We start from the raw sequence: 12,500 nt of genomic DNA on the forward strand, positions 1-12,500 counted from the left end.
TGTGTGTGTGTGTGTGTGTGTGTGTGTGTGTGTGTGTGTGTGTGTGTGTGTGTGTGTGTGTGTGTGTGTGTGTGTGTGTGTAGTTGGGTCACAGGGGGCAGCTGGTTTAGGTATCAGCTCTGCTAAGCATCTGTTAGTATGGAGCCTGTTCTCTGTCTCCGTCATGGCGTAATGCTTTCTCTCATAGTCTGGCTGGCCAACATAGAGATGGAGGAGGGCATTAAACACCAGTCAACATAGAGATGGAGGAGGGCATTAAACACCAGTCAACATAGAGATGGAGGAGGGTATTAAACACCAGTCAACATAGAGATGGAGGAGGGTATTAAACACCAGTCAACATAGAGATGGAGGAGGGTATTAAACACCAGTCAACATAGAGATGGAGGAGGGTATTAAACACCAGTCAACATAGAGATGGAGGAGGGTATTAAACACCAGTCAACATAGAGATGGAGGAGGGCATTAAACACCAGTCAACATAGAGATGGATGAGGGTATTAAACACCAGTCAACATAGAGATGGAGGAGGGTATTAAACACCAGTCAACATAGAGATGGAGGAGGGTATTAAACACCAGTCAACATAGAGATGGAGGAGGGTATTAAACACCAGTCAACATAGAGATGGAGGAGGGTATTAAACACCAGTCAACATAGAGATGGAGGAGGGTATTAAACACCAGTCAACATAGAGATGGAGGAGGGTATTAAACACCAGTCAACATAGAGATGGAGGAGGGTATTAAACACCAGTCAACATAGAGATGGAGGAGGGTATTAAACACCAGTCAACATAGAGATGGAGGAGGGTATTAAACACCAGTCAACATAGAGATGGAGGAGGGTATTAAACACCAGTCAACATAGAGATGGAGGAGGGTATTAAACACCAGTCAACATAGAGATGGAGGAGGGCATTAAACACCAGTCAACATAGAGATGGAGGAGGGTATTAAACACCAGTCAACATAGAGATGGAGGAGGGCATTAAACACCAGTCAACATAGAGATGGAGGAGGGCATTAAACACCAGTCAACATAGAGATGGAGGAGGGTATTAAACACCAGTCAACATAGAGATGGAGGAGGGTATTAAACACCAGTCAACATAGAGATGGAGGAGGGTATTAAACACCAGTCAACATAGAGATGGAGGAGGGTATTAAACACCAGTCAACATAGAGATGGAGGAGGGTATTAAACACCAGTCAACATAGAGATGGAGGAGGGTATTAAACACCAGTCAACATAGAGATGGAGGAGGGTATTAAACACCAGTCAACATAGAGATGGAGGAGGGAGGGTATTAAACACCAGTCAACATAGAGATGGAGGAGGGTATTAAACACCAGTCAACATAGAGATGGAGGAGGGTATTAAACACCAGTCAACATAGAGATGGAGGAGGGTATTAAACACCAGTCAACATAGAGATGGAGGAGGGTATTAAACACCAGTCAACATAGAGATGGAGGAGGGTATTAAACACCAGTCAACATAGAGATGGAGGAGGGAGGGTATTAAACACCAGTCAACATAGAGATGGAGGAGGGTATTAAACACCAGTCAACATAGAGATGGAGGAGGGTATTAAACACCAGTCAACATAGAGATGGAGGAGGGTATTAAACACCAGTCAACATAGAGATGGAGGAGGGTATTAAACACCAGTCAACATAGAGATGGAGGAGGGTATTAAACACCAGTCAACATAGAGATGGAGGAGGGTATTAAACACCAGTCAACATAGAGATGGAGGAGGGTATTAAACACCAGTCAACATAGAGATGGAGGAGGGTATTAAACACCAGTCAACATAGAGATGGAGGAGGGGTAGAGATTATTAAACACCAGTCAACATAGAGATGGAGGAGGGTATTAAACACCAGTCAACATAGAGATGGAGGAGTCAACATAGAGATATTAAACACCAGTCAACATAGAGATAGAGATGGAGGAGGGTATTAAACACCAGTCAACATAGAGATGGAGGATGGAGGGGTATTAAACACCAGTCAACATAGAGATAGAGATGGAGGAGGGTATTAAACACCAGTCAACATAGAGATGGAGGAGGGTATTAAACACCAGTCAACATAGAGATGGAGGAGGGTATTAAACACCAGTCAACATAGAGATGGAGGAGGGATATTAAACACCAGTCAACATAGAGATGGAGGAGGGTATTAAACACCAGTCAACATAGAGATGGAGGAGGGTATTAAACACCAGTCAACATAGAGATGGAGGAGGGTATTAAACACCAGTCAACATAGAGATGGAGGAGGGTATTAAACACCAGTCAACATAGAGATGGAGGAGGGTATTAAACACCAGTCAACATAGAGATGGAGGAGGGTATTAAACACCAGTCAACATAGAGATGGAGGAGGGTATTAAACACCAGTCAACATAGAGATGGAGGAGGGTATTAAACACTAGCTAACAAAACATTTATGTTCTCCATAGCAGCAGCAATAGTAGTAGTAGTAGTAGCAGTAGTAGAGGGTGTAGTGTACTGTTAGGTTGGGGTGTAGTGTACTGTTAGGTTGGGGTGTAGTGTACTGTTAGGTTGGGGTGTAGTGTACTGTTAGGTTGGGGTGTAGTGTACTGTTAGGTTGGGGTGTAGTGTACTGTTAGGTTGGGGTGTAGTGTACTGTTAGGTTGGGGTGTAGTGTACTGTTGGTCTAGGCCATAGCCATTATTATTATTATAACCCCATCCCAAACCTTAACCTTACCCCCTGAACTTAAATTAGGAATACAAGGGTGCCATTCAATGCTGGACTCAGAAGGTTGAAACAAACTTGTCTGAGCAACGCTCTTAGCTGTCCACTTTACCAGGTCACCCACGTCCTGTAGTGGTGTAGTGTTGGGGTCAATGTGGAGCTAAGTGAGACCTCACACTGAACAGACAGGCTGGGCATCCCGGACTGCTGCAAGCCAGACGGACACTGGTTAGAGGGGGGCGAGAGAGGTGGAGTGGGGGGGTCTGCCTCTCACCAGACCCCCAAGCTTTCACCTCTGCCTCTCACATGACCCCAAGCTGTCACAACAGACACTTAGCAGCCCTCACAGTAAACACACACCAGGGAAGGAGGGGGAGTGGCTTTCTCTCGTAACGGGGATGGAGAACGAGAGAAGGAAAGAGACAGATGGGGAAAAGAAAGAGGTAAAGAAAGGCAGGGAAGAAATATTGAGAGAGAGAAATAGTGAGGAAACATGGGAGAAAGCCAGAGACTGAGAGAAGAAAACCGAGAGAGAGAGAAAGAGGAAGAGAGAGAGAGAAAGAAAGAGGAAGAGCGAGGACAGAGAAAGAGAGAACAAGAGAGTGAGAGAACATGGGAGAGAGCCAGAGAGAGAGAAAACAGAGAGAAAGAACAAGAGAGAGAGAGAGAGAGAGAGTGAGAGAACGTGAGAGAGAGCCAGAGAGAGAAAACAGAGAGAAAGAACAAGAGATAGAGAGAGAGAGTGAGAGAATGTGGGAGAGAGCCAGAGAGAGAGAGAACAGAGAGAAAGAACAAGAGAGAGAGAGAGTGAGAGAACGTGGGAGAGCCAGAGAGAGAAAACAGAGAGAAAGAACAAGAGAGAGAGAGACCTTTTGTCTTTATTTAATGATACATTCTCATTTCATTAAACCCCTCTCCCCCACTCCCCCTTATTAAGACAAGAAAACAATATCCCCTGTACCTCATACTCACCTTGCTCCACGATACAAAACAACACCACACATCACAATAACCAAAAATCTGACCACTTCTACATCCGTATATCCAACCCATCTTCCCCAGCTGTACAGACAGCCCCCCGACACACCATATCTCCTGAAATATCTCCTCACCTTGTATCATTTTATAGAACTCAAATTCCACCACAAGGCGCACAGAGACCATCCCATTAAATTATAGTAAAGGGTTTGTTATCCCCCACCTTTGACACTTGGGACAGGAGCCACCTCCACCTGGCCAGTCTTGACACCACTGCCTGTGACAGCCCCTCCAAGTTCTTCCTGACCCACCTCTCCGAGCCCAGGTACACCGCCAAAATTGTAAGCCCTTCACAACCCCACTGCAAAGCCCCTGGAAGCAGAATAGGGGCCTTATCCCTCCATGCCCAACATAACAGAGCTTTGCACTTGCCCCAGTTCACCATAGCTGACGAAGCTCCCTCGTACAACTTCAGACTAGTCTCTAGTGCCTGCATTTCCTGCCCATCACAGTTACGTAATCTGCATACGCTGACACTGCTATGCCTGTCAACACACCCATCCCTGTCCAGCACATTCCCTGCAGTCACCTCAAAAAAGGCTCAATGGCTAGTGTATATAACTGCCCCGATAGAGGACATCCTTGTCTGAAGCCCCGTCTCACCCAGACTGGCCTGCTGAGCCCCCCTCCCAACTTGACCATACATGACGCCCCAGCATACAACATATTCACACAGGCCAAAAAACCTTTCCCCAAACCCAAACATCACATTAAACAGATACTCATGGTCCAATCTATCAAAAGCCAGTCCAAAATCCAAAGTTTACATTAGAACCTCTCAACAAGTCCAACATGTCCCTGATTAAGAACAAGAACAAAGTCTGTGATTGAGCATCCCGGGACACAATATGTCTGGGCCTCTATAGCCTGACTAGACCCAGCCTCATCTACACCACCCTCTATAGCCTGACGAGACCCAGCCTCATCTACACCACCCTCTATAGCCTGACTAGACCCAGCCTCATCTACACCACCCTCTATAGCCTGACTAGGCCCAGCCTCATCTACCACCCTCTATAGCCTGACTAGACCCAGCCTCATCTACACCACCCTCTATAGCCTGACTAGACCCAGCCTCATCTACACCACCATCTATAGCCTGACTAGACCCAGCCTCATCTACACCACCCTCTATAGCCTGACTAGACCCAGCCTCATCTACACCACCATCTATAGCCTGACTAGACCCAGCCTCATCTACACCACCCTCTATAGCCTGACTAGACCCAGCCTCATCTACACCACCCTCTATAGCCTGACTAGACCCAGCCTCATCTACACCACCATCTATAGCCTGACTAGACCCAGCCTCATCTACACCACCCTCTATAGCCTGACTAGACCCAGCCTCATCTACCACCCTCTATAGCCTGACGAGACCCAGCCTCATCTACACCACCATCTATAGCATGACTAGACCCAGCCTCATCTACACCACCCTCTATAGCCTGACTAGACCCAGCCTCATCTACCACCCTCTATAGCCTGACTAGACCCAGCCTCATCTACCACCCTCTATAGCCTGACGAGACCCAGCCTCATCTACCACCCTCTATAGCCTGACTAGACCCAGCCTCATCTACCACCCTCTATAGCATGACTAGACCCAGCCTCTGCTGCCTGCGTCTCATGGCCCCTTGCATGTTGACCTCGATTTCCCCCACTGGCAATTGTATCCTCACCTTGTCTGTGGTCTTTATGTGGCACGAAAAGCTCTTATGCCCCAAATCCCCACACTCAAAACACCGAAGACTACCTGTGCTGGCAAACCCTGCATAGAGACCTTCCCCATGCCTCACTTTAAGGTGCACATTTAACTGTTGCTCATTGTAGTTCAGAAACATAAACACTTGCCTCCGGAACGAAACAACATGCTAAACAGCATCTGCCTGAAAACCTGCCGGCAGTACAGGAACACCGCTGGCAAACTTACCAAACTGACTCCGCTCTTTAAAACATCCGTAATAAACGAAGGCAGATGATCAACTACTACCCTGGTCGAAAGAGCCGAAATAGGAGAAATCGACACCAACATATCCCTTACAAATATTCCACTAGCAATCAGCACACCCACCAAATTCACTCGTTTCGTAAACACAACCACAGCTTTGTTCATTCTAGATGTGTAATGTATGAATTCAGCTCGTACCTGTTCGCCGACCGCAGAACCTCCTCCACCTTAACTCCATTCTCAGGAACACACCTGAATCCATGCCGTAACAACAGCGTCTCCTCTGCGCTAGGCTGCCATCGCACACACCACACCTTCCAAGCCCCGGGAAACTAAAACTCTGTCCTTTTCCTACCTAACTTTTTAAAAAACAATGGGTACCGTTAAAATAAAAGTGTATTAACCCTCCAGCATCTAACTTTAAACATTTCACACAGCCTCTCAACTACAAAACACTCCCAGCATGCACTGAGAAAGAGACAGAGAGAAACTGAGAGAGAAAACGAGAGAGAACGAGAGAGAGAGAAAGAGAGACCAAGAGAAAAAGAAAGACAGAAAGAGATGGAGAGAGAGAAAGAGAGAGAAAGAGAGAACGAGAGAGAAAGAGAGAAAGAGACAGAGAAAGAGAGAACGAGAGAAAGAGAAAGACAGAAAGAGATGGAGAGAGAGAGAGAAAGAGACAGAGAAAGAGAGAACGAGAGAACAAGAGAAAGAGAAAGACAGAAAGAGATGGAGAGAGAGAAAGAGAGAGAGAGAGAACGAGAGAAAGAGAAAGACAGAAAGAGATGGAGAGAGAGAAAGAGGAAGAGAGAGAGAGAGAAAGAGAGAATGAGAGAAAGACAGAAAGAGATGGAGAGAGAGAAAGAGGAAGAGAGAGAGAGAGAGAGAGAGAGAGAGAGAGAGAGAAGAGAGAGAGAGAGAGAGAGAGAGAGAGAGAGAGAGAGAGAGAGAGAGAGAGAGAGAGAGAGAGAGAGAGAGAGAGAGAGAGAGAGAGAGAGAAAAAGAGATGGAGAGAGAGAAGAGGAAGAGAGAGCAGGTGAGAGAAGACATCAAGATATATTGACTATGTTCTGGCCCTTGGTTCTCTCCCCCTCTGTTTCCTCCCTTGTCTGGCCTGCTGCTGTTTCTGTGATGTCTGGAATGCCGTATCCGTCTCCCCTCTGACACCCACTGCTTCCCTAGCCTAGCCGCTAAACAGCTAATTATAGCCCCGCGACAGGACGTAGGTGTGACCTGGTTACCTATTTAAAGATCAGAGAGAAAGTCCCTGAATAGAGGAGAGAGGGGAGACGCTAGGCCACAGGAATGTGTTTCATTCCATTCCATCCAGTACCCAGACACACACATGGACACACACATCTATTGACACACTGTCACTGTGTGCCACCTATCTCTCGTGTACACATTGTCCCCCCCCCCAACATGCGAATGCGCACGCACACATGCACGCACGCACGCACGAACGAACACACACGCACACGCACACACACACACACACACACACACACACACACACACACACACACACACACACACACACACACACACACACACACACACACACACACACACACACACACACACTCCTGACTACTGTCTATTGAAACAGTGTTCCAGTACCACATGTATCACTTAACCTCCATGTCAAAACACAGGCGTAACCTAAGCCTGAGGAACCACATAAAGGAGTAGTGTGTGTTGGGATGAACAGCCAGCGTATCAGTGGAGCCATTCTGTGAGCTGCCAGAGTACAAAGCCTGTGTCTCTATAGGGAGGGGACAGAGGAGAATGAGGGAAGATAACCTGGTGTAAACTCTATAGGGAGGGGACAGAGGAGAATGAGGGAAGATAACCTGGTGTAAACTCTATAGGGAGGGGACAGAGGAGAATGAGGGAAGATAACCTGGTGTAAACTCTATAGGGAGGGGACAGAGGAGAATGAGGGAAGATAACCTGGTGTAAACTCTATAGGGAGGGGACAGAGGAGAATGAGGGAAGATAACCTGGTGTAAACTCTATAGGGAGGGGACAGAGGAGAATGAGGGAAGATAACCTGGTGTAAACTCTATAGGGAGGGGACAGAGGAGAATGAGGGAAGATAACCTGGTGTAAACTCTATAGGGAGGGGACAGAGGAGAATGAGGGAAGATAACCTGGTGTAAACTCTATAGGGAGGGGACAGAGGAGAATGAGGGAAGATAACCTGGTGTAAACTCTATAGGGAGGGGACAGAGGAGAATGAGGGAAGATAACCTGGTGTAAACTCTATAGGGAGGGGACAGAGGAGAATGAGGGAAGGTAACCTGGTGTAAACTCTATAGGGAGGGGAATGAGGGAAGGTAACCTGGTGTAAACTCTATAGGGAGGGGACAGAGGAGAATGAGGGAAGATAACCTGGTGTAAAATCTATAGGGAGAGGACAGAGGAGAATGAGGGAAGATAACCTGGTGTAAACTCTATAGGGAGGGGACAGAGGAGAATGAGGGAAGATAACCTGGTGTAAACTCTATAGGGAGGGGACAGAGGAGAATGAGGGAATATAACCTGGTGTAAACTCTATAGGGAAGGGACAGAGGAGAATGAGGGAAGATAACCTGGTGTAAACTCTATAGGGAGGGGACAGAGGAGAATGAGGGAAGATAACCTGGTGTAAACTCTATAGGGAGGGGACAGAGGAGAATGAGGGAAGATAACCTGGTGTAAACTCTATAGGGAGGGGACAGAGGAGAATGAGGGAAGGTAACCTGGTGTAAACTCTATAGGGAGGGGAATGAGGGAAGGTAACCTGGTGTAAACTCTATAGGGAGGGGACAGAGGAGAATGAGGGAAGATAACCTGGTGTAAACTCTATAGGGAGGGGACAGAGGAGAATGAGGGAAGATAACCTGGGGTAAACTCTATAGGGAGGGGACAGAGGAGAATGAGGGAAGATAACATGGGGTAAACTCTATAGGGAGGGGAATGAGGGAAGATAACCTGGTGTAAACTCTATAGGGAGGGGAATGAGGGAAGATAACCTGGTGTAAACTCTGTAGGGAGGGGACAGAGGAGAATGAGGGAAGATAACCTGGTGTAAACTCTATAGGGAGGGGACAGAGGAGAATGAGGGAAGATAACCTGGTGTACACTCTATAGGGAGGGGACAGAGGAGAATGGGGGAAGATAACATGGTGTAAACTCTATAGGGAGGGGACAGAGGAGAATGAGGGAAGATAACATGGTGTAAATTCTATAGGGAGAGGACAGAGGAGAATGAGGGAAGGTAACCTGGTGTAAACTCTATAGGGAGGGGAATGAGGGAAGGTAACCTGGTGTAAACTCTATAGGGAGGGGACAGAGGAGAATGAGGGAAGATAACCTGGTGTAAACTCTATAGGGAGGGGACAGAGGAGAATGAGGGAAGATAACCTGGTGTAAACTCTATAGGGAGGGGACAGAGGAGAATGAGGGAAGGTAACCTGGTGTAAACTCTATAGGGAGGGGAATGAGGGAAGGTAACCTGGTGTAAACTCTATAGGGAGGGGACAGAGGAGAATGAGGGAAGATAACCTGGTGTAAACTCTATAGGGAAGGGACAGAGGAGAATGAGGGAAGATAACCTGGGGTAAACTCTATAGGGAGGGGACAGAGGAGAATGAGGGAAGATAACCTGGGGTAAACTCTATAGGGAGGGGACAGAGGAGAATGAGGGAAGATAACCTGGGGTAAACTCTATAGGGAGGGGAATGAGGGAAGATAACCTGGTGTAAACTCTATAGGGAGGGGAATGAGGGAAGATAACCTGGTGTAAACTCTATAGGGAGAGGACAGAGGAGAATGAGGGAAGATAACCTGGTGTAAACTCTATAGGGAGGGGACAGAGGAGAATGAGGGAAGATAACCTGGTGTAAACTCTATAGGGAGGGGAATGAGGGAAGATAACCTGGTGTAAACTCTATAGGGAGAGGACAGAGGAGAATGAGGGAAGATAACCTGGTGTAAACTCTATAGGGAGGGGACAGAGGAGAATGAGAGAATATAACCTGGTGTAAACTCTATAGGGAGGGGACAGAGGAGAATGAGAGAAGATAACCTGGTGTAAACTCTATAGGGAGGGGACAGAGGAGAATGGGGGAAGATAACCTGGTGTAAACTGCCCTTCCTCAGGGATCTAGAGGAGTTGTAGTGGTGGAACAGTGTGTTAAAACACGGGACCAAGACAAGTCATATAAAGTCTGTTGGAGGCTTACCGTTTACAACTAGACAATTACATAAATAAATATAGATATGTAACCTTTATTGAACTAGGCAAGTCAGTTAAGGACAAATTCTTATTGACAATGACGGCCTACCCCGGCCGAAACCGGACGGCGCTGGGACTCCCAATCACGTCCGGATGTGATGCAGCCTGGATTCATTGATAGATGATGGTATGAATGAATCCACCACTCTATTGAAGGCAGCCAGAAAGTGATTTGAATTTAACATTCAGAAATGTTAAACTTTTGAACTTTTGAAACAAAAAGCTTCACAGTTTATTGAAAAGTGACATTTTGATTATTGAATTGTAACTTTAGTTTACTTCCTGAATTGACTGTCTTCAATTCGAATTGAGCCCAACCTTGCTATCCATGCACACACACACACACACACACACACACACACACACACACACACACACACACACACACACACACACACACACACACACACACACACACACACACACACACACACACACACACACACACACACACACGTTCAGGTGGTGGGGATTGTATGTAAAACTCCCATTCCTCCTTACCATGGCGTCCCATATATCCGGAAGCCTTTGACGGTGACGTCAGAGTCCTGGAGGTACACACAGTTAGTGAGGAGGTCCTGGACGTCATCGAAGTCCTCGGGCTTCAGTTTGGACACGGAGGGAAAACGGTAGTAATCCTGCTTGACCAGCTCAGCCATAAAGTCCTTATCGAAGGTCAGCTCATGGTTCCCTGCTATCACCACCTTAAACTCATAGGGTAGACCACCTGGAGGGGAGAAAACATACACACGGGTTAGAGAGAGAGAGGGGAAGAGACACAGAGAGAGGGGGAGAGAGAGGGGAAGAGAGAGGGGGAGAGAGGGGGTGAGAGAGAGAGGGGGAGAGAGAGAGGGGGAGAGAGAGAGGGGGAGAGAGAAGGGGAGAGAGAGAGGGAGAGAGAGAGAGGAGAGAGAGAGAGAGGGGAAGAGACAGAGAGAGAGAGGAAGAGACAGAGAGAGAGGAGGAGAGAGAGGGGAAGAGACACAGAGAGAGGGGGAGAGAGGGGAGGGGAGAGAGGGGGAGAGAGAGGGGGAGAGAGAGGAGAGAGAGAGAGAGAGAGGAGAGAGAGAGAGAGGAGAGAGAGAGAGAGGGAAGAGACAGAGAGAGAGGGGGAGAGAGAGAGGGGAGAGACATGGGGAGATAGAGGGAGAGAGAGAGGGAGAGAGAAGAGAGAGAGAGAGAGAGAGAGAGAGAGAGAGAGAGAGAGAGAGAGAGAGAGAGAGAGAGAGAGAGAGAGAGAGAGGGGAAGAGAGAGGGGAGAGAGAGAGAGGGGAGAGAGAGAGGGAAGAGACAGAGAGAGAAGAGGGGAAGAGAGAGAGAGAGAGGAGGAGAGAGAGGGGAAGAGACACAGAGAGAGGGGGAGAGAGAGGGGAAGAGAGAGGGGGAGAGAGAGAGGGTAAGAGAGAGGGGGGGAGAGAGAGGGGAAGAGAGAGGGGGAGAGAGAGAGGGAAGAGAGAGAGAGAGAGAGAGGGGGAGAGAGAGGGGGAGAGACAGAGAGAGAGGGGAGAGAGAGGGGAAGAGAGATGGGGAGAGAGAGGGGGAGAGAGAGAGGGGAAGAGAGAGGGGGAGAGAGAGAGGGGAAGAGAGAGGGGGAGAGAGAGAGGGGAAGAGACAGAGGGAGAGGGGGATAGAGAGGGGAAGAGAGAGAGGGGGAGAGAGGGGGGGAGAGGGGGAGAGAGAGAGGGGGAGAGAGAGGGGAAGAGAGAGGGGAAGAGACAGAGAGAGTGGGGGAGAGGGGAGAGACAGTGAGAGAGGGGAAGAGAGAGGGGAAGAGACAGTGAGAGAGGGGGAGAGAGGGGAAGAGACAGTGAGAGAGGGGAAGAGAGAGGGGAAGAGACAGGGAGAGAGGGGTGAGAGAGAGGGGAAGAGACAGTGAGAGAGGGAGAGAGAGAGGGGGGGGGAGGGGAAGAGACACAGAGAGAGAGGGAGAGAGAGAGAGAGAGAGAGAGAGAGAGAGAGAGAGAGAGAGAGAGGGAAGAGAGAGGAGAAGAGACAGAGAGAGAGAGGGAGAGAGAGGGGAAGAGAGAGAGGGGAAGAGACGGTGAGAGAGGGAGAGGGGAAGAGAGAGAGGGGAAGAGACAGAGAGAGGGGGGTGAGAGAGAGGGGAAGAGACAGAGAAAGAGGGGGAGAGAGAGAGGGGAAGAGACAGAGAGAGGGAGAGAGAGAGAGAGGGGGAAGAGACAGTGAGAGAGGGAAGAGAGAGAGGGGAAGAGACAGAGAGAGAGGGGTGAGAGAGAGGGGAAGAGACAGAGAGAGGGGGGGTGAGAGAGAAGGGGAGAGAGAGAGGGGAAGAGACACAGAGAGAGCGAGAGAGAGAGGGGAAGAGACACAGAGAGAGGGGGAGAGAGAGAGGGGAAGAGACAGAGAAAGAGGGGGAGAGAGAGAGGGGAAGAGACAGAAAAAGAGGGGGAGAGAGAGGGGGAGAGAGAGAGGGGAAGAGAAAGAGAGAGAGGGGGAGAGAGAGGGGGGAAGAGAAAGAGAGAGAGGGGGAGAGAGAG

At 48.5% G+C, this 12,500-nt stretch overlaps 1 protein-coding gene across 1 annotated transcript in view; it reads right to left on the reverse strand.

The window, feature by feature from the left end:
• LOC127928662 (metallophosphoesterase MPPED2-like) overlaps nucleotides 1-12,500 on the reverse strand; it is a 112,760-nt gene that overhangs the window by 78,843 nt on the left and 21,417 nt on the right. Inside the window, exon 2 of the mRNA XM_052515833.1 lies at nucleotides 10,504-10,729. Coding sequence (XP_052371793.1) covers nucleotides 10,504-10,729 — 226 coding nt within the window. The remainder of the gene's footprint in view (nucleotides 1-10,503; nucleotides 10,730-12,500) is intronic.

Source organism: Oncorhynchus keta, unplaced genomic scaffold, assembly GCF_023373465.1.
Source record: "Oncorhynchus keta strain PuntledgeMale-10-30-2019 unplaced genomic scaffold, Oket_V2 Un_scaffold_3208_pilon_pilon, whole genome shotgun sequence".
Taxonomy (NCBI): domain Eukaryota; kingdom Metazoa; phylum Chordata; class Actinopteri; order Salmoniformes; family Salmonidae; genus Oncorhynchus; species Oncorhynchus keta.